The sequence below is a fragment of the Cavia porcellus genome, unplaced genomic scaffold (genome assembly GCF_034190915.1).
Source record: "Cavia porcellus strain 051 isolate PalLab524CR breed Dunkin Hartley unplaced genomic scaffold, mCavPor4.1 scaffold_4, whole genome shotgun sequence".
Taxonomy (NCBI): Eukaryota; Metazoa; Chordata; class Mammalia; order Rodentia; family Caviidae; genus Cavia; species Cavia porcellus.
Genome location: NW_026947487.1, coordinates 43,954,461 through 43,980,197, shown reverse-complemented (window position 1 = coordinate 43,980,197; position 25,737 = coordinate 43,954,461). Strand labels below are relative to the sequence as shown.

The 25,737-nt window shown below is 47.0% G+C and overlaps 1 protein-coding gene across 3 annotated transcripts in view; it reads right to left on the bottom strand.

The window, feature by feature from the left end:
• Farp1 (FERM, ARH/RhoGEF and pleckstrin domain protein 1) overlaps positions 1-25,737 on the bottom strand; it is a 251,129-nt gene that overhangs the window by 19,371 nt on the left and 206,021 nt on the right. For 2 of the 3 annotated variants that reach the window (XM_063246956.1, XM_063246957.1), the window contains exons 13-16: positions 24,731-24,986; positions 11,426-11,613; positions 10,192-10,281; positions 8,881-9,014 (exon numbers count right to left, since the gene is read on the bottom strand). In XM_063246956.1, the coding sequence (XP_063103026.1) occupies positions 8,881-9,014; positions 10,192-10,281; positions 11,426-11,613; positions 24,731-24,986 (668 nt within the window). The remainder of the gene's footprint in view (positions 1-8,880; positions 9,015-10,191; positions 10,282-11,425; positions 11,614-24,730; positions 24,987-25,737) is intronic. The other variant, XM_063246958.1, reaches the window with a different exon arrangement.

The following is a 25,737-nucleotide window of genomic DNA, read 5'->3' as shown; positions in this document are numbered from 1 at the left end:
ATCTCCAGGCTGCAGAACTGATGCTGTCACGATGGCCTGGCCAATGGCTGAAGGGGCACCTGTCCCTGTGCCTGCCCTTACTGGTGCCTGCTACTTGCGTTGGCAGGGGCAGAGTGTCCTGATTTAGATCCAGGGCTTAGATCTCATCATGCAGCTGAGGCAGTGGAGGAGGAGCCTGGAATTTGTTCTCACATTACACGGGGACAGTAACGGAGCCACTTCCTATGGTCCTTGCCCTCTAACCATCAGGCTTCAGGGACTGGAGGCACCGTGGCAGCCTGGGTCCGGAAACCACTTCTGCCTTGCTGTGTGAGCTTTGCCAAGTTACGCAGCCTCTCTGAGTCTCATTCTCCCTCCTCTATGGTGATCGATAATAACAGAATCTGCCTGACAGAGGTAAAGATGAAACCCGTAACCCTCACATGGTGTGACGCTGTCTGCAAGGCGGGGAGCACTCGACGCACAGAGCCAGAAACCAGCACCTGTAAAACTTTAAAGCCATTTTTCTTCCCCTTCAATCTGGGGAATACAATGAAAGCCCTCCCCAGTGCCATCAGGGATGGAGCCTGGCGCCAGGCATAAGGGACTTGGCACCTCGGTAGATCTTAGTCACAGAGGGGCACAGGGGGCCGACGCCATTCTGTCCCCAGAGAGTCCATGCCTCACCAGTGCTGACCACATTTTCATCTTGCTACGCCTCAGTTTCTTCCTCTGTACCCTCTTCCTGCACTGTTGTGAGGACACAGTGCCTGGCAGGCATTCCTTTTTTGGAGGGGGGTCTTTTGAGACAGGGTCTTGCTATGTATCCCAGGCTGGCCTTGAACTCATTGAGATCCTCCTGCCTCGGCCTCCCTAGAGCTGTAACCACAGGCATGCATCGCCGCACCTGGCTGTTACTGTTGTTTTTGCTGCAGCCCCTGGGAGAGAACCGACAGGCTCTGAGACCAAGGCCACATTCCACAGAGGTCACCTCTGAGGTCCCCTCCCCACTGTGCCCATGTTGCCAAAAGATGAGATTAGGAAAGATTATAATTTGTTTTCTTAGGTTTGAGACCTAAATATTTTGCGGGCCAAGTCCCAGACTGGGCCAGCACCCGGCAGACTTGAGGAGCTTCCTGCTCAGGACTTTGCTCCCTCCATGTGCAAGGGAAGGAGACCTTGGGGACAGTGCTGGGGGCTCTGCCCTGTTGCTGTGCCATCTGCGCCCGGCTCCTGGAGGAATGAGTGTTCCGGGTGAGAGCCCTGGGGTTCACCAGACACTGAAGGGTTCCCTTTGTCATACAGAGTGCCCTTAGCAGGGGGCTTCTCTAGGCTTCATGTTCCTTATCATAGGATAGGCTCACAATACCTAGGCTTCGGCAAGTTTACTTCTGAACAAGAATTGGCAACATTTTATGCAAACGGCCAGATAATAAATACTTCAGGCTTTCTGGCCATGTGGCCTCTGCCGTACTGCTCAGATATGCTGAGGAAGCACAAAAACAGCCATGATCGGCAGCAGAAGGATGAGCATGGCTTTGTTTCAATAAAACTTTATTCACAAAAAACGGGTCCAACCAGACATCCATCTCGCATTTTTTTTGTTTTTGTTCTTTTTTCCCCTTCTGGTGCTGGGAATTTAAACCAGAGCCTCCTGCATGGTTGATAGGCTCTCTATCGCTGAGCTACATCCTCAGTGCCTTCTTTCCTTTTTAAAACTCTGAGACAGGGTCTCGCAAAGTTGCTCAGGCCAGCCTCAAACTTCTGATCCTCCTGCTTCAGTCTCTCCTGTAGCTGGCACAGCTGCTGTTTCTCTTTTTAGGTCACACAGGAAAATGCACAACTGGTGCAACGCACCTGCACAGCATGCACACGGCACATGGCTCCTTGGTGACAGTTCACTGCCCCCGAACAAGACTTTTTTTTTTTAACCGGTACCAGAGATTGAACTCACAACCATATGCTTGCAAGGTAGGCGCTTATGCCACTGAGCTAAATCCCTGGCCCCCGAACAAGATTTTATAAGCATAAAGCTCTGTCTGTCCTCCCCTGCTAGGCCCACCCTTGAAACCTTGCAGTGCAATTTGGGCAACCCTTTCCTGCTTGTGCCCAGGCACTGCCAGGCATGAGCTGTAGCCTCTTCAAATGCCCAGTGTGTGCCAGGCTGAGTTTGTTGTGTCAACGTGCGGGGAGTGGAGGTTCCCCAGATTAACACTGCACAACAGGTGGCTGCCCAGGGATGGACGTGGCCTTCCCATGTGCTGTCCCATCCCATTCTGAGGCCCAGCCACACGCTGCGAGTGAGCGTGACCCGTGGCTGGGATGCCTTCGAAGCAGGATTTTATGTAGTTTAATCATTATGAAACTGTTCCAGGTGACCACTATCTGGAAGTAGCTTCAGCTGCCTTGTTTATCTCTCAGTTGTTTTCCACTTGTAAATGGTCTCAACTTTTCAAGGGAGATGAGGCAGAAAAGGATTAAAACCACCACACTAGAAACCTCCTAGAGAGCCTTCTCGAGAGTGTGGGTGAGTGGGTGTTATAGTGAATTCCGACACAGGGACACTTCCCAGGGGAGACAGGTGCTCAAGGCCAGGGCCTCCCAGTATCCCAGGCCACTGATCGTCACAGGAACTCAGGGAAAGGAAGTGGGGGAGTCAAAGCTTCCGAACCGAGCTAAGTCAGCTTCACAGGTAAGAGGCCCTCTGTAGTTTGGTGACTTCCGGGTTATAGTCCCATTAAAGATTTTTGGGCTGCAACAGTGCCGCCACAACTCCCTGTTCCCCCTTGAATTCATGGCGTTGGGACATGAATTCAAGCCTCACATCTATAATGTCAGCATTCAGGAGGCTGAGGCATGAGGATCACTGTGAGTGTGAGGCCAGCCTACGCTGCATAGTTCAAGACCAGTCTGAATTACACAGCAGAAACAAACAACAAACAGAAAAGCTTGAGAGGCAGAGGGATGCGACCCACAGAATTCAACAGTTCCAGCACTGTTGTCTGATTTGAAGTGTTTGCTGTGCTGGGGACAAGGTACTGTGGCATAGGGTATGTCAGGGACTTCACAGCATATCTGGTAAAGTCTCGAGCACAGTACTTGGGGCAGGGATTACTGCTCTTTTGAATAGGCACAGGGGTATTCTGCAGTTAATCTGGACTCGGGTGCCCCCAGCCCTCCCCTTTGTCCCTGTGAACAACTGACTGCTCCGGAAGTAAAACTATCGTTTCTGCAACACGCTTGCCTGGCTTAACAGGAACTTGCTGTTTTAGTCTGAATGCTGTTCAGTTACAAGGATCTCGGCCTCTCCTGCATCAGGGGTCACCTGGGTGGTCCACACCCTCTGGCTGTTGGGAACGGTGTTGCTCTGAACCTTGCCCACCAACAGCTGAGTGATCCCCGCTTTGAAGCCTTTCGGGGTGGATCCCCAGAAACGGGAACACAGGATTGTATGCGGATCCTTGGTTTACTTTTTTAGACTTCTTGGTGATTTTTTTTTTAATGCAAATATTAAAGCTTTAAGAAGCAGATGGAATAATGAGAAGAGTATTTTCTCCACTTGCTGTTTCCTTTGCCGGCTTTTGTTCTGTCTCGGTCCACTCTGATAACCAAGGCGTGGTCAGGAAGATTGTGCCTCGGCTGTTTCTCTTCAGCATTCTCTTCCTTAAGGATTTGATTCTCTTGGATGACTTCCAGGCCCACACTCCTGGGCCTGATGTCCCTCCCAGCTGAGGCCCCATGTTCCCAGAGGCCAGAGGACTTTGTTACCGATGCCTCGAAAGGATCGGGTCCAGGACAAGCTCCCCTTTCTTGTGTGCTTCCCAGTTATCCCCCCGGTGCCCGCCCCTTCCCATCCTTTTGTCCCATCTGGCTCAGCAACATCTCGACATCTTTCCTGCCTGGACCTGTGATTGCTTTTCAAGTGACTCTGGCCCAGTCTTCAGTAGGCAGATTTGTCTAGAAAACCTCTGTGATCCCGGCCCATTCCAGTCCTGGGCAGCTAAGACCAGTGCACTGGGAATGCACCAAGGCTCTCTGGGTCAAAGCAGGCCTCATCTACTTTGGGGTGTGGGGCCCCCTGTCAGCCCGAGCCCGACATCTGCCTGTCACCCCAGGGCTGGAATTGGCCCCAAATCTGGGCGAGTGGCTTTATCTCACGTGTCTGAACAGCTGAGCAAACTGTCCTTTACTTTCAAAAGAAAAGGTATTCCTCCAGTTTTCAGAGCTCACCCAACCGGTTTCCTTGTTTCTGAAGAAACAATAAACTGGCCTCTGCCAGGACTGAGCAGGCTTTGGGAGCCCCCTGAGCTCAGGTGTGTTGACAAAGGAAAAGGTGACATTTGGAGAGAGGGGCAGGTGTGTTTACCAAGCTGGGGTTGGGCCTCACTATTCTAGAATGCTCCCAGACTCTTGCTCTGGCCTGGAATTCCCTTCTGCACAGGGGAGCACTGAGTCTTGGGGAAGAACTGGAAAGGGAAAATCACGGTGACTGCCACATAGGGGCTGCATTTGGGCAACTTTAGATCTGTTTCCAGTAACAGTCACGCTCGTAACTGAAGACACTAGCGTGGAATAAACTCTGGAGTTGGGTTCATGGTGAGGCACCAATGCTGGCGTTTCAGTTTTGGTGGCTCTGCTGTGGCCACATGAATAAAATGGTAGATGCTGGGGGAGGTGTGTCGAGGGTGTGTAGAAACATTCATCGCAATGGCAGCTTCTCTCTAAATGTAAAATTAGGGGACATCAGGAGAATTAAGGTGTATTACATACATGTACCAACACTCCACAATGAATGTGGAACACAATAATGTGATGCAAACATGTACCCATAAAATCAAAAATTAGCTTGGCATGGTGGCACACATCTGTAATCTCAGCACTCAGGAGGCTGAGGCAGGAGAATCATGGCAAGTTCGATACCAGCCTGGGACACAAAGTGGGCTTGAGGCCAGCCTGAATTGCATAGTGAGACCCTGTCTCAAAAAGACAAAAAAAAAAAAGTGGTCCACTTTACCCCTTTCTTTCCTCTTTCTATGAAGGGTGAAGTCTACTGATTGCTTTAGAGCTTTATAGCTATTGCCTCATTCAGTTTGTAAAGCACAAGCTCCAATCCACGCTTCACAGATGAGAGAGACTCAGCCAGGCCCAGGAATCTTAACTGTCCAATCGCAGGAGCCAGCCTGCGCTGACTGTATCATGACACTATGAAAGGGAGTGCACACGTATGGTCTGTGCACGCGCGCGCATGCCTACACACACGTATACGCACACAGTGGTCAGTAACTCCTAAATCTGCCTGGGATCCACCCGCTCACCAGCTGTGGTCAGCCCAGGGGCTGCCGGTCCTGTGTGGGCATTAACAACCCGTGTGCCCTCCAAGCCCACATGGGCAGCAGCACGCTGTGGCCACGCTGGCTGTGGCACTCTCCTGTACAAGGGAACCTGGCCCCCCTGCCTCCTCATTTCAGTGTGCTATGGTTTCTATCTAGCATCCTCTAAAAGCATGATCATTCCTAAGCGGGGTTTTGGAAGGTGATCGGCTGGAAGAGGGGCGTCTGGCTGGAAGAGGAAGTCACTAAGGGTATGGCTGATGGATCTGTCTACCTTTCTGGCTCCTCCTGTACTCTCTCTGCTTCCAGTCTGCCATGGCACGAGCGACCCCCCTCTGCCATGTGCTCCCGCCTCGCAGTCAGCCAAGCACAGACCGTCACTGTGAGCCAGAATAAAGCTTTCCTCTGCTAAACTGTGTTTAGTTCTCAGTGACGAGGAAGGTGACTGAGGAGATGGAAGTCCACAGCGGACAAGCCAGGCATGTGATCCTCTACTGAGTCAGTCAGCTTCACATTCCTGAAGCAAATCATCTTGGCCAGGCCACAGATGAAGATATGGGTTATGTGGCTCACAGTTTTGGAGTTAGAGTCCAAGATTGGTGGCCCTGAGGCTTTGGGCCTCTAGTGATGGAGGATGATAGTGGTGGCCATTCCTATCGTAACAAGTGCTCGCATCTCAAGGCAGGAAGCAGGCAGACAGACAGACAGACAGATCCAGGTCTCACATCCCTAATGGCCTCACAGAGCCTCCCACAAGACCCCACCTCCTAATGGTCCATAGCGCCTCTCCATAGCACCACCCTGAGGCTCAAGCCTGTGACATACAGACCTTTGGGGGACACTCAAACCACAGCAGCTATTCATCCGTCCACCCATCCATCCACACCTTTCTTCTTCCATTGGTTGTAAAAACAAGGAAACAGCACATATAACTGGGCTGTGAAAAGCGTAACCACAGAAGCTAAGATTTCCCAGAGGTACTGCAAGGTCAGTTGTTCCAAGTCAGGTATTCATCTTTGTTACCCCAAGAAGTAATTCAAAAACAACTTTTTCTGGGTCTTGCTCCCCAGGGTTCGGATTAAAAGGGCTGAAAGGGACCCCGTACGTGCATTTTGCAGATCCCCCATATCCCCGATGTGCTGCCAGGTTTATGGCCTCACTCACAGATAAATACTTTGGGAAATGGCCAGCCGGTCCCTGTGCGAGCGCCACTAGAGCTATGCCCATGACACCACTGCCCAGGAAGCCTTCCCTTGTGTGCAGGCATAGTGTCCTCCTCTGCAAATTTACTCCTGTGCTTCAGGGTTTGTCCTTTGGCATAAGGAAGACACTTACCCTTTTCTCATGGGACCAGCCCACAGGTATGTAAAGAGAGTCACGCTTGCTAAAGTTTTCTCTTCTAAGCCAAATACCCATGGTTCCTCCAGTTACTTTTTTAATGGAATACATTCTCATCGTCCCAAAGCAAACACGAATCTTGGCATTGGGGTAGTGTTTAGGAGGTGCCTGGGCCTTGCTGTTTCAAGTGGTGATTGTTTCCAGTCTGGCCTCTTGCTAACAAGAGGGAGACCAGGGTAAAGGTTCTTGACTGTGGCCGTGTACCAGAATCACCTGGGAGTTACAGAGAACTGTCCAGGGCTTGGACACCACCCTCCAGACATTCTGATGCCACTGATCTAGGGTTCAGCTTGGTAAAGATCCTTTTTAAAGGTTCCAGGTGATTTCAATGAGTAGCCAATGTGGAGACCCACGAGTATAAAAGGACACTGGTTTTTGTTATTCGTTAACCAGGTCTTCCTCATCATGTACTGGAGAAACTGGACAGCGGAATCCAACTGTCCAGCTGTAAATTTACTCCTGGTGAGCATCGCCCTTTGGTTTGGCCTACTGGCAAAGCCACTGAAGGTCATGCCTTCAGTGAAAAGCACACTGACTGCCTGCTCTGTCTCTAACTCAGTCTTTCCTAAGTTCACGTAAAGCACAGGTGGAATCAGATCTTTGGGAGATAGGCTAATGAAAACCCTTTGGGAATCAAATGATGTTGCCTGCTCTGTAAGCAACCAGATGTTCTTTTACAGGTAAGCTGCAGATGCTGAAGACCTGTGGCTCCATGGAAACCTATGAGTGTGGCGTTTACTGTGGACATGACACATGTCAACAGCTCTCCCAAGTTCTCTGGTTGTACCCTCCGAAGTGGCAACTGAAGCCATCAAATGGGCTGCCAGGGTGCTGCCAATGAACCCCATTTTCTATGTGTGACCTCTCCCATGTGCCCATAAGTCATCTGTCACATGTACTGGCACTGGTTTAGAAGCTCTGGGCCTCTAGAAGCTGTGCCTAAGTCTGTGATGATACAAGTCCCACTGGCTGGATGGAAAAAGGAGAAATGGTTTCCTCAGAGTCATGAGTTACGAGCGCATCAGTTGCCCCAGTGTGAAGGAGGGGCCCCATGGCACAACATGACATGTTCCAGGAAAAGTCTGCAAGTTAGAGAAAGGTTTTGTAGCATTTTCATTTTGGAAAATGACAAGAGCCGACACGGCTCAGGGGATCAGAGAGCTCATGCAGCTGCTGCACACTGGCCTTGGAAAGCAGGGGACAGACCAGCTCTGCTCCTCTATCAAGCTGACACTTGAAGCCCACAATTCAGGGCCACTGAGGCAAGAGAACCTAGACAGGGCCCCTCCAGGCCCAACAGTCACCGAATTCCTGAGGCTATTTTGCACCAGATTGTCACCTACAGTGAAGACTCAGAGTATGACAGGTTTCCCTTAGCCTTTTGTGATTTTTTTCCCTGGTATTCTTAAATCCATGTTTAGTCAACAATCAACTCACTACGTGTCTGTCCACATAGAATTATTTTTCTAAATAAAAAAACCGTAAGAATTTTCCATAAAAGGTTCTATTTTACATAAGGTTACACCCAATCACGCATTCTACAGGATTCAGTTTTTCTGGATATTTTTACAGCTCCCCCTTCTTCTCCCCAGGTTAACATTTTATTTTATATTTAAAGGACAGATTGAATCTTATTTCTATCCAACCCACTGCTGATGGACATGTAGGTCATTCCTAATCTTCTAATACTGTACGGGATGTCTTTGTTCATTCATGTGATAAATCAAGGTGAAAGTGTGTGTAGCTTTTCGGGCTTTGTATTTTTCAAAGCACTTTTTAAAGACAGTGAACTATAATATGGCAACCCCATGAGATCTCACAAGTATCTGCAAGGCAAGCGTCAGTGAAATATTACTGACACCCTTCACATCCCCCATGAGATTTCTCTCTACACTCACTGTCCCCCCAAAAGCCACCACTATCTTATTTTCTGAGAATCCTATGTAATTATCATGAAAAAAAATGCATTTTGAAAAACTGTAAATCAGAAGAGGAAAAAAATAAAGAGGGGGCCCCAAAACACATAGAACTTAATTAAAGAAGACCCCTTCAAAGGCTGCTGGGCCTCTGTCTTGCCTTTTGACTTTGCTCCTGGCTGCTGCTGCTGCTGAGGACAACAGAGAAACAGGACAAGGAAGAGGATGAGGAGGGAAGACCTCAAAACCGTACTCACCATAGGGCGAGTCGTTGCTCAATTTCCTTGAGAAAATTGGTATGAAATTTGTGCAAAGGTTCAAAATTCGGGAAGATGAGACTTTTCAGTGTTTCGGGCATGGAGTCCTCTTTGCTCACTGTGCTCTGAAACCACTGGGAAGGGAAAGCAGAGATGTCAGCAGGGTCAGGGACATTGGCAGCACACGTGCGTGATGGGAGGACCAGGCCACCAGGGAGATTTTTAGGCTCTGAGAACATGAGGGGTCCAGGCCTCCATGCTTTGCCCACTCTACGCCATAATGGGTGAGCACCCCTCTTTGTGCTACTGAGCTGTGTAGTTCTTCCCCAGGGACTGTTTAGGCCAGGACGAGTTCCTTACATAGGCTGTACTTCAATCCAAGCCTCCCTTCTTGGCCAACTCACTGGATGTTAAATTTGGAGGGAGGGTGTTGAGGCAGGGTTGCTATGCAGTTCGGGCAGGCCTTGAGCTCACTTTGTAGCCCATGCTGGTCTCTAACTTGCAACGATCTTCCTGCCTCAGCCTCCCAAGTGTTGGGATTATAGGAGTGTGCCACCATGCCTTGCTGGATGTCACTGGCTTATGACCACAGAACACCCCTGCTTCACTACTTCAGGAACTGCCTCCTCTGCTCCTCTGTTAAACGCTGAGCATGGGGGAGGCCACAGCAGGGACAGAGTGGCAATTTGAACAGTCTTTAGTCCTAAAGGTGAGAGTGGGCGGGGGCCCGTGATGTTCAGAGGACTGAACAGGAGGCCTGGCCACAGAGAGGACAGAAATTCAGTGGTTCCATGACCCTTCCAATTGGCTCATTCTTTCTCACAATGCAGGGGTCAGAAAGCCACCTGGAATGGCTTTTGCTTCCAAGACTGAACAGGATTGATTACAACAATAAAATGCAGTCTTTGGGCAGATTTTGCTGACACGGCTCAATTTATCAGCCAACATAAATGAGGCTCCCGTTCATTCTGAGACCTCCCTCGAGCAAAAATAAGCAGTTTACATCTGACAATGGGCAAAACACAAGATGTTCTGGATTGCTGTGTTCAGACACTCAAACGCTTAGTTTTAATTGTCTCTAAGAACTTCCTTCCTTCCATTGCACTTAAAACTACAGTTATAAAATTTTTATAGAGTATATTTCAAATTAAAGCTAAGATTAGCATTTAATTTCCATAACCCAGGACCAAAATCCTTTCAACTGAAGTCAGAAAACGTAACACTTAATTAGCTCCAGCTTCTCTCCTGAAGCTGAGTATTAGTTTAGATAAATGAAGTAATTTAATTCTTTAGAGGAAATACTGTACATACCGAAGTGATGACCTCGAGGTCCTTCAGATACGTCCGCTCTGTGGTGGAGACTTCTTTAGCAATGTAGTATGCCTTGTCAGTCGGAAACCTCTGCAAAATCCATCAAAGAAAACGAGACGCAACAGTCACTATTGAGGGTCAGTCTCGGAGACTGTCCAGACTATATGAAAGTCCTGATTAGAGTGATGGATTACCAACTTCACTATCTTTTGTGGCAGCAAATAGGTTCTTATTTATTCTCCTTTGTGTGTTAGAGGAATGAGGACCAAAGAATGGATGTCGCAGTGAGAATATGGTCTGAGAATGGAACTATGACCGTTGGCTCCAGGACTCAAATTAGTGAAGGAACAGAGTATGTGCTCTTCAAGGGGACACAGGAAGAGAAACCAGGGCCCTTTGTCCTGGCACTGTGGCCCGCAGTTTTGGTGTTCAGGAAATCTCGTTAAATGCAAGTTAGGGTGTTTATGAGGACACAGAAGGTGGCTGGATGAAAAGTGACAGGGTGATGCCATGATGACACGAACCCTTGAGAGTATCAGGCGGTGGTCAGCAGCACCCGAGAGGACTGCAGCCAGCAGGTTGCTTTCTCTCTGAACAGTGAGAAAGAGGAGGTCCCTTCCTGCCTGCTGCCTTGCTTACCACCCCCCAGGATCCACTGAGTCCACCTGGGAATAGACCCAAAGACCAAAAGCTGAGACTCAAGCAGTATGTGGACGCCTGTATTCACAGCAGCATCATTCACCATGGTGAGAGGTGGGGCACCCCAACTGCCCACGGCCAGATGAAGTGGCACACAGTGGGCAGAGTCTTGGCCTTTGGGAAGGCAATTTGGATCCATGTACAACAGAGAGAACCTTGAGGCCATTCTGCTGAGTGGACTAAGCCAGGCATGACAGGCCAGCTCCTGTAGGATTCCACATATACGAGGTCCTGAGAGTCACACACAGAGGCAGAAAGGAGAGTAGGGGCGGCCAGGGGCTAGCTGGCACAGGGAAGGGTTCTGTAAAGGGGACAGTTTTTGCTGGAGAAGATGAAAAAGACCTGAAGATGGATAGGGATGATGGTCTTATGACAATGAGAAAGTACTAATGGTATTAAACTATGCCTTTAAAAGTGTACATTTAATAATCCGCTTATCTCTTCCCCCTCTATGATTTTTGAAGAACACGTGTGCCTACTCACGTGTGAACACACACACGGACACAACACACACACACTGAAGTTCGCCCAGCACCTTCCTCCGGCCCTCCTCCTCGTCATCCGTCCTTGGGCATGCCTGGTCGTTGAGCAGCGGGCTGATCAAGGGCGAGGCCTGCTTGGTGTCAGGGCTCAGGTTGGGAGACAGGATCACGGTGGCGGGGACAGCTCCTCCCTGCGAGTTGATGGACAGCTCTGAAAGGTGAGGGCTACCAGTCAGGGAGCCTGTTTGGGAATGAGAAGTTTTAAAGAAAAAAATAATAAAAAAATAAAGCAATTCTTTCTAGGACTTGATTTCTATTTGCAACTTTTACCTTTTCAAATCTTTAGACCCTCAGCTACCATATGGCAAAGTTAAGGCACACTCATTTTTTTCTAGACCCCCCAAGTTGCAGTTATCTTAATACTAAAATCACCCAACTACATATAATTCAAAGGAACCCCAGTTACATAACTAAGGAGAAGACAGAGAATTCTGCATCCATAACAATTAGAATAGCTTAAAAGCATAGCATAGCCCACAATCCTATTTTCACCTCTTAACTAATGCCTTTACTTCTAAGAATTACTCAAGAAAGACAGAGTATATAACAAGGAGACAAAGAGAAATGAGTGGAAGAACTAAACTAACAGGCATCTAAGTGGCTGGCGTACTTAGGACAAACTACATCTTACAACAATGGGTAACAGCTAAGGGAAAGATCAAGCATCTAACTCCCCAGTCTACAAAGAACAGAAGCAAGCTTGTTATACCTGGTGATGTCACTCCATGTCTGTCACTGTTTGGGACAGAAACACTAGTATCACATTACATGTAATGGTGGTCATTTAAAAATGCAAGCTGAAGGTTATTACATTGTCACAGTTCCTCTTTGCAACAGGTAATAAATTAGTGCTCGAAAATGACACTGTATTGCATAATATGAAAAAATATATATACATATTACCCAGGAGAAGCCAGCCAAGGGAGGTAATGGATTACAGGAGACTCTTTACCAATATACATATGCAAATTATACCTCAACCCACCCAAACTGCATGGAGTGTTTCAAAATATATTCTGCATCTGTTTGCTTTGACCTAACTTCTGTCTGTAACTTCAGGGCAGACTGGCTAGCGCTAATGTTAGGTAAACAAAGTTACCATGGTAAGGGAAGAAGGTCAAGCCTTCTCCACTTTTAAGTATACAGTTTCAGGCTCACTGCTACCCAGAGCACTGTGAGGGATTCCGAGGTAAAGGTAAAACAGTGCGATTTCTGGGGAGCAGACCCCTTATCCTGACATCTATCCTTTCTCCCTCGGGAGGCATTCAGATGTACTTGGAGATTCCAAGAGACAGCAACCGGGCATTGAACTGACCAGGGAAAAGCAGTGAATTTGGCCCCAAAGACTGAGCCACGGAGAGGAGAGCAGTCCCCACCCCCACCATTAGTCAGCAGCCTGGGCCACTGCACCAGACAACAACCAAGAGTGACATCCTGCCCACTGGCAACTGGTCAGTACAGTGATCCTCGAGTCACAAGACTGGAAAAGGCAGAGTTAGATACAAAGTTTACATTTTTTAAAAATCCTCATGCTTTTCACAAACCTCACTGAAACAAAGCACGGGTGTTAGACAGAGACCCCATCACCCCACGCACCACCGATCCCAGAAACCCCGGAGAAAAAGGCCAGAAATTGCTTCACAAATGTCAATTTTATTGACACTAGTGCACAGGTTGAGTACAATAATGTGAGAGAATCGGAATTTGTCGATAGAAATAGTGACAACATATTAGAACTGAAATTGTTTCAAGGTACTACACTAGTCCCTTTTAAAAAAATCACAAAAAAATGTTATTTCTACAAATAAGAATTAGAAAAGAGAAATTCTGGCAGTTTGTCTAGCAATCAGAACATTCCATGCATTTGTGAGTTGTGGTTTGAGTCATTTTTATTAGTCCACCAACGATCCAGCCAAACGTGGGGGCTCACGGAGGAACTCGCCCTGCGTGGGAGGCAGGGAGAGGCAGATGCAAGTGACAGCATGCTGGGCCTTGAGGCGGCTGTGACATGGGTCAGAAAAAGCATTCACCTCCCAGTGAAGAGTTGGAACCAAGAATAAAAGACTGTTAGAGGTCACAGAGGAGAGGAGTGGGCAGCGAGGAAACGGGAAAATCAGCCCCTGAACAGCACCCGGCAAGAGATGGAAAATAAACCAGAGCAAGGGGAAACTAAGGTGCACACATTCAAATAAAACCACCCCACAAGCACCCCCAAGGGTCACATGCTAAAAAGGCCCTTGCTGAAATCCATCTGGGCACATTGATTTATAGTTAGCGCACTGAGCAGAAAGGGTAAGGCAACAGAACCTTCTAGAAAAGGTGCCACCCTGTCAAGAAGGTGTGATGTGTTTCAAAGAAGAGAGGCAGTTAGATACAGAGACACTCCTGTGGGACTGCACTGGAGCTAGAAATCAGAAGGCTGCATTCGAACACCCTGCTCAACTGCGTACCTGGGGAATTCTGCCAACAGCTCAGGGTCAGCTGATGGGTTGCTGGGTGAGTTTGCTACTTAGCTGTTACACCATGTATTTTATGTGTGCAGTATGGACACACAGGGAAGAACCAAGCTAAGGTGGCCAATGCCCTTTTCCTGAGAGGGATCTGTATCGATTCATAAGGCCTAAGAAAGGAAAGGGCGCTGAGTGTAAAGTATAAAACCAATACATCGATGAACATCAGTCTGATCTAGAAAACTATTAGCAAGCCTAAGAAAGGCAAAGGTCCAAAACTCTAAGGTTCAATTTTGCAAATGTGAACTGGTTCCATGGAGAAGGGGTCCCCTTTTCTCTTTGCAAGAGAAACTACAGGAGGCTTTGAAATTTTATAGGTGACAACTCCCCCCGACCCAGTGTTACTCATTTGCCATTCAGTGGAACATGCTGACAAGGGTGATCAGTAGAATTTGGCAGCTTGGTGAGAAATTAAAATTCTGATTTTTGACTTTGAGCCACAGCACAGACAACAATCTATGCAAACCTGTGTCCACACACGCAGGTGTGACGGGCGATTCTAAAGAAAGCCAATGTTCAAGGTCAGAGTTGTTAAAACTATAACATTAGAATTTCCATTTTCGCTGTAGTCCATTTTACAAAAAGGCAAACAGATGTGATCCTGTCGTTAGAGAAGATGAGACTCATCTGACTTATCCAGGACCATGAAGTTTGTTCAGTCTTGCAGTGTGACCTGTGTTCCGTTACTCAGTGAAATTATTAATGGTTTGGTATTGTTCTCATCTCTCCTTTGTAACAAATTAATGCAAAGCGATGTCTTTTATCAGGGCAAATAATTTGGCAGTTAGTTGTGAGAAACTCTAGGAGGAAGCACCTGGATTTTAAGGCAATAGGTGGAAAGAAATTTAAAGAGATAAGAAAAAGTTTCGCTAGACCCCAGATTTCTGGAACTTTCTAAAATCTTAAACATGCTTCCTATTTTCAGCCTTCCACCCCCGCCCCAGCACTCAGTTACATTTCAGGTTAATAACTCAAATCCTGCCCTTTTCCCACCCCACCTCCAGCTGCCATTAACCTGGATGAAGTCTGGGATTACGTCGCCTGTGGACCAGCAATCCTTCCACTAACACTGCTCTGCAGGGAGGCATTTCGGTAATTGCTTTTTAACATTCTTTTAAATGTACTTTCTCGCTGCACAAACAATTATGGAGTTTCAAACAGCACTGCTATATTTATGGAATTCAATTTATCACCCAGCCCGGAAACTGCCTTTACTGTTCTCTACTTTTTAATTTAAAATATATGCATACTTCTCTCTTTGTCCTGGGGTAGATGGGCTTCCAGCACCATCTCTCAACCTGCTGTTTATCGAAAATACTGACACATACAGGGTGGGTAGTTCTTCATCTGTCAGGTGACTTTGTGACTTTTGTCCCCACGGAACTGAGCACAAGCTTCATACTTGCTATCTATATCCTGCGTTTATACAAAGGTTTAAAAACTCACACAATTCTGGGAAGTATTTCTAATCTATTTTCCTGGTAGTAAAACTGGCATTTCAAGTACTTAAATTTGCCCTTTTTGTAAACTGGTGATTTCTAACTAGACAAACAACTTTCCTGCAAAAAGAAAAACAGGAAAATCTGGTATTTTTAAAAATAGTAATCTGCAATCAGTTTGTTAAATGTATAAGTATTTGAGAATGAGAATGCTGACGAAAAGAGAATATGGATTGCTTTCCTAGTGTCTCTTTTCAAAAAATTGTTCAATATCCTCTCAAATTATTATTTCTTCTGGAAACTGCTAAGTGCTATCCCTCAATCATGATTCACCGCCTGTTATTTGGTTCTAGATATAGGTAGTTTTATCTGTGTACCTAGAATATGTTCCAAAGGCACATGTAGAAAATATAGTAGAAATGCTGGCTTTCATGTCTTTTTAAAAGGCTTCTTTTAAATGTACAACCTCCCGATAAAAGAGAATACAACAAAATCTCCCTAGAGAGGATCTGTTTTGAAAGCCAGTTATCAAAAGATCAGTATTATGCTGATCCAGAGTGGTATCCAGAACTGTCAAGTATTCTTGACAGTGCCTGTCCAGTGGAAGCTATGAGAGAAGCAGGCTGTGTTTAATTGAAACTACCACGTTGCACATGAAAAAGCCAGGTCACTGGATTACCAACTTTGGCGGTGTTATCCTCTTCTTGATGCCTTAGGCTGCTGAGGGTAATGCATGTGTGCCTCTCAGACCCAGTTCCTTTAGCACAAGTTTTATAAGTGGCTAAGCATCCCCTCCACGGTTCATCATGAAGCAATTCAGAAAAGCAACAGTGATGCACTTGCAGAAAAATACAAAGAGAAATGTCACACACTAATGGAAAATGGTGGAGAATGCACAACTTTGTTCTTACTTAGGGGGAAGAGATAAGGGAGAATACTCTTCTGTTTGAAGATGGTGCTGGTAGAGGAGGTGGTGAAGGGTTGGGGCTGGGGACATTGGTTCTTCATGCCAATGTAAAATAACCATCTTGTACCCATGGCAAAACTTTACCATCAGTAGGAAAGAACAGTTACAATGGACAGTTTTTACAGCAAGATACCTGTTAGGACAAGTAAAAGTCTCTTCAGTTTAGATTCACAAGAGATATTAATACCGTGCATACACTGTGACATGAGTTTGGCCTTCCATGCTGCAAACTCATTGTTAGGGGGAAGCTGGACTCTTCCCGGTGATAGAAACTCATGCTTTATTGAGGTACTGCATTTGTGTGCAATGGAGAGGAGATGAAACCAGATCGCATCTGTGGGAGCCTACGTGGTATGTGGTCAGCAGAGCAATGGACAGCTCACTGGCCAGGAGAAGCCTGCCGGGGCTAGCTCCTTGGCCCCCTCCCACCAAGACCAACACACAGCTAAATTCAGACAGAGCTTTATAGTCTCGCCCTGCCTTTTATTTTACATGGTCCCGGGGAATGAATCCAGGGCCTCAAGCATGCTCAGTAAGTGTTCTACCACTGGGCTACATCCCATCCAGCCCTGTATACAATTTCCTTTCCCCTTTTAAATGGACGCTTGCACTCAGACACAATGGCCCATGCTTTGGCCAGAGGTCTGAGCACCCCACGTGAGCTGCCAGCACAGATGCACTGTTTCAATGAGAGTCCCCTCTACAGTGATCCTGTCACTTCCCAGGGTTCCCCACCCCACAAACTCCTGTCTGATTAGAAGATGAAGCCAGCAAGGCCAGGTCTTCTAGGCCCCTTCTGTCCCCAAGTCAGGGAAACACAGCACCACTAGGGGTGACCCCAGGATGCTTGCTTCTGACTGTGCTGCTGAGTGACCAGGATCACTGTGGCCCAGAGGAAACAGGACCTCCACATACAAATTGGTATTTGGCAGTATTAAAAAAAAGAAAGAAGAAAAAGAAAAGACATCAAACAGTGCTCCAACAATGCAAGGAACAGAAATGCGCCATGCTTCTCAGATCAAGACACAGTGCCGCGGACACAGCTTTTTCTTCCAGATAGGTACATGCTGACAAAATGCTGCATACAATGGAACAACAGAAAAATGTTTTCTCAAATTTATTCAACAAATGACAAAAATGAGAATGAAGTCCCCAGCCTTTTCTGTTTTCAAATTAATTTGGCATATTAGGACACTGTAATAGACCATATTACCTACAGTAATAATTATACATACAGAAAGAGCAGAAGGGAATCGGATTAATAATACAGGTCAAGCTTGTTAGTCAGATGGCAGCAGCTTCCCAGGCAGGAAGGGGGAAGAGTGAGGGACCTAACCATCCACATTCCAGGTGCTTCTCCAGCGAGCAGCTGTGTGCTCCTAACTGAGAAAGACCTATCTTTGGCTTTTCTGTAAGTCCCCACAGGCAGGCTGGCAAATGCTCTGTGTCTTAAAAAAGGACTCAGAGGACCAAGAGAAAGTTCTTAGCTGGGTTTTATGAGCCAGAAAAGCTCATCTGTGGGTGAGTAATGACAGACAGATCAACATGGGCTCCTAAATGACCTTCTACCGTTCCCTACTTGAAAGCCAGAGAACCACTCAAGATACAGCCGATTTACACTTCAAAGCTCCCACCCCAGCCCCACTCCACACACACAGTGGTCGCTCTCCTGCCTCAGTGCCCTTGGCTTGTGGGCTTTGCTTTCTACGGCATGGCCCACAATTGTTGCACCTGGTCCCAGAGCAAGCCCAAGTCTCCTCCAGTACCGGTTTCTATGATCACATTAACAGCACCAGCTGCACAGTCAACCTTGCAACCAGCTCCAGCCACATGTAGATCAGATAGCCCCTGTCAACAGCTGACGTTTAATCCTCCGGCCACCCCAAGGCGTCTCAGTAAGCTATCCAGAGCTCGCAGGCTGCAGCAAGTAAGCCGCCTTCTGCTGGAGGCTAGGGTCTAGTACCAGAGCCAGGAAGTGGCTGAAGGCTCCCTTCCCAAGCTGCCCTGTGAAGTCTGCATTTCTCAGTTCACCCATGTTGTTATCCCCAACAAATCTGTCTACATGGTGATGAAAAGTTTCAGAAAAAGAAGATTGTCTCATTCTTCCTCAGTGTCAGCCTGATGTTTGACTACTTTGACTTGAGAAATAAGTTCCTTATCTCCTAGGGATTTCATCTACTGTTTGGGAAAGAGATGTGCTATTTATTTATTATTATGTTTGGTGGTACTCAGGACCGAACCCAGGGCCTTCACGCTGAGCTACATCTCTAGTCCTTTGCATTTGATTTTGAGACAGGATCTTGCTAAGTCACTAAGTTGCCCATGTAGGGCTGGAACTTCTTGATTCTCCTGTCTCAGCCTTCCAGAGAGCTGGGATTACAGGCATGCACCATTGGCCCTGGTTTGTGCTGTTTATTTTTCACAAATCAAGACCTCGTCCCTCTAAACAGGCATGTGACATACAAATCCACACTGTCAACTTTCCCCACAGGAAAGTGCTCAGAAACCTCTCCCTAGGCCACACTGGGAAACACAAGCAGATCTTTTCAAGTATGTGTCCAAATAGGTGGCAACCAGGCCAGTGTAAAAAAAAGCACTGAGGTTCTGGGGATGGAACCAGGGCCTAGCTGTGCTAGACAGGGGCTTTCCTGCTCAGCTAAGCCCCGCTCGTGAGCTGATCTCTGTATCTCTAGGCCAGCTCCATGTCCAAATCATCATGGAGATTTTTTCCTTGCTTATCATTGCTTTTTTTTTTTTTTTAAATAAAAAGAAAACTGCTACATTAAGCAGCACGCTAATTGGTCTAAAAGCCAGGGCTTCATTTTAACACCAGCAGCTGGTACTCGAGGTATGCACAAGTGTTCCCCAGAGACCCCATTTCCCTGCTTAAATTTCAGGCACTCACACAGAAATGGATGGAATTAAACTAACAAGAAAAAAACCAGTGCCAGGTAATTCTTTAATGTCACCAGGGTAAATCTCTTTAATTACTCACTATTCTTAGAAGCTCATTCCCTAGCGCCTTTCCTTCTTTATGTTCTTATGGGTCTGGCCAACATGGTTCAGTGTAAAACGCAGACAGAGCAACCAGCAATGGATTATTTTGAAATGTTCACTTCTTTAAGGCTCCAAGAATCTGGCTCCACTGGAAGGATCACTTTTATAAAGACTCTTTGGCAATTCCACTTGCAACATGTAGCAGCAACAGAACAGACTTATCTCCTAAAACCCAATGAAGAGTGACTTTAAGGTCACTCAGCTGTGACTCTGTCTCTGTCTCCCTCTGCCTCTCTCCCTTCTCTGAGAGACACAAAGAAGCCCCCTCCATCCCTGGCCTTTCTTATGCTTGTCACTCCCAAAGCCTTTGACATTCTCACAAATTGAATTAAGGGCCTCTGCATTGCCAAGTGATTGTGACAGAAGCAAACAAAGTAAACATAAACCTGAAGGAGCCTCCAGATTTCTCACCTTTAAGCTGAGTCTGCCTGGAGTTCAATGGCTCACTAATGGGTACTATTCCAGCAAACCCGTTTGGTGATGAAATAAAGAACACTGTTTAAAGTGGAAAAAGTTAAGTGCATGGGACCCCTGACTCTAGATATGAAAAATGGGTCTTTATGCACATTCATGATGGTTTTGCCAATATTTAAAACAATGGTCTAACAGCTAAAGGGTTTCTTCCCATGGAAACCAACCGTACAAGGCTGACACGGAATGCACATTCATGATAGAATGGACTTGGCAGGCTCTGTGGAAATGGAGGTGCTAATGCTACAGTTTCATTTTTGCAGGGCTGGCTTTGGTTTTTTTTCTCCCCCTTCATCATTACTTGGTTTAAGTCTTCAAAGAAGTTCTTGGGTAAAATTTGTTATTATTCACATTTTAAGTGCAGGCCACACGGCATAATTTGGTGAGATAAACCTGTGAGAAATTCCCAAAGATGAATCACATGTTTAGGGAAGAATCTGGCCCACAGACTTCCTCTAATTAGATGCCTGTCTAATAAAATACTGTCGATGGTGTCCAGATGACGGGGAAAGGGGCTGCGGCAGTTCACTTTAAGTTCTGGAATTCATTAAATGTATTTCTTCATGCTCAAAGAATTTCTTGCCTTTTTACTTTGCCCTTAACAAGCAATAGCAAAAGCAACCACAAAAGGGTCTATAATTTACACATTTGAAAATAATATCCAACAACAGATGTTAATGGAAGGAGGCCCTGGAGGAGCTGAGAGTGTATTCTTATATAGCCTTTGTACTCCTATGTAGGCTTTGTCTCTAATCCTCGGTCTTAAGATGTCATTCCATTGGGCAGCAGACAGCCTTAAGGCCTGGATTCCCTGCTGAACTGGCAGATCAGCACATTAGCAATGTGTCACAAAGACTGGCTGACAGGTCTTAGGAAACCCCTTGTCACCAGTCTGTCTCTGCTACCTGTCCTTCACACCCAGCCTTGTCTTTGGCCTCCCCATGCCCACTTTGGCTCGACTTTATGCAGGGCCAGCCTTTCTCAGCTACACTCAGAGGCTCTCTGCAAGCCCATGAAAGACAGAGGGACTGGAGTCTCCCAAGTCAGAGTACGGCAAGTGCACTGGGAAGGGCTGTGGGCTTTTTCTGAGCTCTGCAGGGACAGTGAGGAAACATGTCACTGCAGCAAGCTTGCTCCAGCTGGCTCCAAGCATGCATGCATTTACTCCCCAGCCAGTGCTCTGGAGGACAAGCTTCCCCAGAGACAGCCAGGGAACCCGCTCAGCACACCAGGATGTGTTGGACTGGCACAAACTACACCCTGACTCTTTTAAGCACTATTAATTACATTTCGCAAACTCTGGCCAAGAAGCCAAGAAACTGAGTTGCCGAGCTGGCACAAAACCAATGAGAGAAGCGTGTGTAACTCTAAAAGCGATAACTCTTGTCAATATAAAACTGAGTACACAATGATTGATCCGATGCTTTTAAAACATGTTATATAAAATCACTTTCATAGCAAAAAGCAAAACAAAACAACTGCTGTTTTGCCTCGGAGGCTTCTATTTTGTAATTCATATTATATTCACAGAAGTTAATAACTAGTGCTCATCCATATTAAACTGTCAAAGACTGTAGTATAACAAGAGGTAAAAAGAAAATTCACTGGAAGAAATCACCTTCATAATTAAACAGGATTCTACATTTCACTCAGCTGAACTCATATTTGATGAAGCTTCCATACAACAAGTTGACAACTATTTCTAAGTCTAAATCGAATCTGCAAAGCTGTGTTATAACTGCAAAAAACCCACTATAAAAAAGCAGTTTTTCCCATTTATTATGGCTTGTAACTGCCTAAGTTAAGTCTATGTAATCCTTACTCTTCACATCTGAATTTATTATTCCATAAAGAGTCTCCAAAATTAAAATGTAGATTCTAAAAGTTCCTATGGCACCAAGATACCACATAGAGTAAAAAGCCGAAACCTAGTGATCAAGGTTATGGTTTCAGCTTTGTTCCAACACAGCTACATTACTATGTGAAGTCACTTAACTCAGAACAGTTTTCCTCACCCATAATGAAGGTTTGCTACGCGATTACTAACATCACCTTCAGGCTCTAAAGTTCTGATTCTGTTGTATATATCAATCTAAAGCAAGACGTGAATAGACTACTTCAATGAGTGACTTTCAAAAGCTGTACAAAAATCAGTTTGATTCATCAGTCATGCACTGAATCAAATGTTTAGGAAGTAAGACAAAAAATGTCTGTATAAAAACGGCTTAGTCATCAGAATCTTCAAAACCAACATTTGACATTCACACGGACAGACAATCACTTGTGACCTGCAAGCCGAGCGGCCACTTCTGCTTGTTAGGTCTTGCTGCCAAATTCTACTCAGCTCCCCTAAACACGCCTGACTCTTTTCCTGTGATGTCCAAGTCGCAGAATGAGTCTCCTAAGGCCACTGGCAGGGCAGCAAGTGAGAGACGGATCATTATTACAACAAAATTATTATGATCAATAATTTTGTAGTCACTTTTGAGCTAAAAATTTTAATCTACAATTTATATTTTTAAAAAAAAGTCCCCAAAAAGTACAAACAGTAAGTCATTAAAAAAAAAAAAAATAGCACAGCATTTTTGATGCTTTTCTTATTTTGCAAGCAAGCCATCAATTTCGCTCACATTTTCAACACATCCCACCAGATTCTATGAGGCAAGCAACCCTGGCTGCCCAGCAGAACCATCTAGGACAGCCCAAGCTGAACTTAGACCAATAGATCCATATCCCTAGGGTCAGCGCCAGGCACTGCTAATTTTGACAATGGCTCAGATGATTCCCACATGCAGCTAAGACAGACACACACACACACAGTGAGTTAAAGCCAGGTTCTGTGACCTGCGGCCGGAGAGTGCTGGGTGATGGGTACAACAGAGGTGGGTGAGTTTAAAAGGAGTCAACTCCTGCCACCTGTCATTGTCTTGTTAATGCTCAGAGAAACATTCGAGTGTCACTGTTCCCAGTGGAGGACACTGGCCACAAGAATGTGCATAAAAGCCACCCCAGCCAGTGACGCTACAGGGTGGATCTCTGTGCTGGGAGCGACTGACAGGTAGGCATTTACCTGGCTGACCGACTTGGTAACAGCATCTGCCATGAGGTGTTCACTGTCCCTTCACTGCTGTCTCTCCAAGAAACTCTGCGTGCCACAACGATGGCGTCTTTAAACAGAACTAACAACTGGACCCCCCAAGGCAAAGCCAGGCCAAGCCAGCAGTCCCAAGTACACTGCCATCTGCAAGAACTGGACACACTTTGTAACATTTCCTATGAAGCCTGGAAAGCAGAAATCACCCCCAGATTCTTCACATTAAAATAGCATTGCTCTTGATTAAGATTTTACCTATTCAATCTGAACTAGCAATCAACTTACATTTGGCCTTGAATTTTGTCCACTCCTTACTGTAGGAGGCACAGAAAAACAGCCTCCTCTTTTAAAGAAGGGAGCAGAGCGTGCCTTTCTTGATCACAGTGACACTTGCTACACTCAACCGAGAGGAGGGGGATCTGCACACATAATTGAACATGCTCGGAAAATTGCCATAGAAATATAACACACTGTACACATTCCTAGATTCACCATAAAGAATTGCTTCCTAGACTTCAGCCAGTAAAATAAACAAGCTCCTGATAACTTGTCCTTGGACTTGCCATTTCTTGTCTACTTTTTCTGGAAAGCAAGCCACTTCCATGAAGTTCTGTTTCCCTTAACGGTGTTACAAGTCAGGCATTCTTCCTCCGAACATAGGCCTGCCTGAAACTTCCTCTAGCTAATGCTGGCTACAAGAGTTAATGCGTCACCAGGACAGTTCATCTCTACTGCCACCCTGGGCTCCTTGTCCCCAGGGTACAACAGCCGACCATCTGCCTTGCAGCCTCCTCAGTCCTCCTCTTCCTCATCCTCCTCCCTCAGACGGAGGCTGCCCAAGGGTATCTGACTCCTTGCCACAGAAGGGGTGCTCAGCAGTGCTGGGTGACGGAAAGCAGGGGACTGCCCCGAGGGGCTCACCACAGCAGAGTCCGAATCGCTGGATTCAGTCTCACTGCTGGTGGAACCCTCGGTCATCTGTAGGGGAGCCAGGTGGCCTGCCAGACCACTGGTACACACCGAGTGCTCGAGGGACACTTTTGAGGGGGGACCCGCTAGGGGGGTGCCATTGGCTAGCATTCTACCTGCAGCGGCACGTGTGCTGGTCAGCTCTCCCCTTTCAAGGTCCTCCAAGGGCTCTAGGGTGGAAGCTACCTGGCTCAGGATGAGTGGGTCTGTCTCTGACTTATTGTGTCTGCTAGGAAGGTTGCGCAGATAGGGCCTTTGCAAGGCGGGGGAGTAGTTCTCGTCACGGGGATCCTGGCTTGGGAGGGCATCTTCTCCCAGACTCCTCTCTCTAAGGTCATGTCCGTTTTCTGAAACATAACCTTGGGACCCTGTCCTGTCCCAACTCATATTTGGACTTGAACTTCTGCTGTTGGGGGACAGTGGGGTGACCAGGGGGCTGTGACCAGCTGAGGCCCTGAACATTTCATCAATTAGAGAGCTATGTCTCGGTAATCTGGGGCTCCCACTTATATCAAAGGTGATGTCGGCCGAATCGTCATCAAGGAATTCTCTGGAAGGAGGCCGGGAAGACTTTGCAGAGGGAGGGGAAGCCCTACACCTAGCCTCTGCCCGCCTCTCATCCCTGGAGAGCAGATAAACTCCACTGGTCAAATCATCCTCATAATTGTCATTTGTTTGGGACCGTGACTGGGACGCTTGTTCTCTGAGAAGGTCGTATTCACTATCTACATCACTGCAGTCAATGAAAGGAATGGAAGTACTGCTGCCTCTAGCAGCCCGGGATGCTGGACCTGTGCTTGGCTGCGGGGGCTGAGGTTTGCTGGGCTGCACCCGGTCCTTGACACCCTCCTCCTCCTCCTCTTCCTCCTGTGGCACCAAGGTGGCTCCATCTGCCAATGTGTTCCCCGGGGGGCTCTTCTTCAGAGCGGGGCTCTGGTGGGACCCCAACTCTTCAGCAGAAACTTTCAGTTCCTTTCCTTGCTGGCAGCTCTGGCCACCGGGCGATGGGGTACCTTCTCCAAATGTAAGGCTGGCACTCTTCGGAGACTGGGTGGGATAGGAAACCAAGAGGAAAGGTTAGACTAGAGCTAGAAAGGGCAGACGTAACATAACAGAGCCCGTAGGCTTCCACTGGCTGAAAGGACGGTGAGACACAGGCTGCCCTGCTCTCCCTGAAGCGAGGAGGACCCACTCCCTGGAAGTCAAGTTTGTCATGTTCCAGAAGGTTCCTCAGGAGCCTTTGAGGAGGCTGAGGAACATAGGTGAGCCACCATCTCTGCTTTCTAAGACCCCAGTTTCAGACTGGGTTTTCACCAAATCTATGGGATAAGACAGCCCTTTGGTACTAGGGTGGGCAAGGACAGAAGAACAAAGCAGAGAGAAACGCTGACCATCTTCCCTGCTTGTATGTCTGAGGCGAGCCTGATAGGTTAGGCTGTGTTTGCCTCTGCACAGTGAAACCTCTTCCATGTTCCCCCTCAAAACAGTCCTTATTCTCTTTGACAGAAAACCCTGAAAATGTACCCAGAGACCAACACTGGGCAACACGAGTTCTCGCCAGCCTCACAATGAGAGTGATAATGTCTCCGGCTGCCAGTTGTGGTCACTGCTCTGTAACATGAGCTCTGGGAACTCAATGCCAGCTCTGTGCTGGTGAAGGCTTCCGACCTGGCACTAAGCCAGAGCTACACCCATCCGTGGCAAAGCAGGTCCCCACAGCTTTTCACAAGCACCCACCTAGCTGTCTTAGGGGGATATTTCTCTCCCTACACTGAGTTCAGGTCCAAAAAAGCAAGTT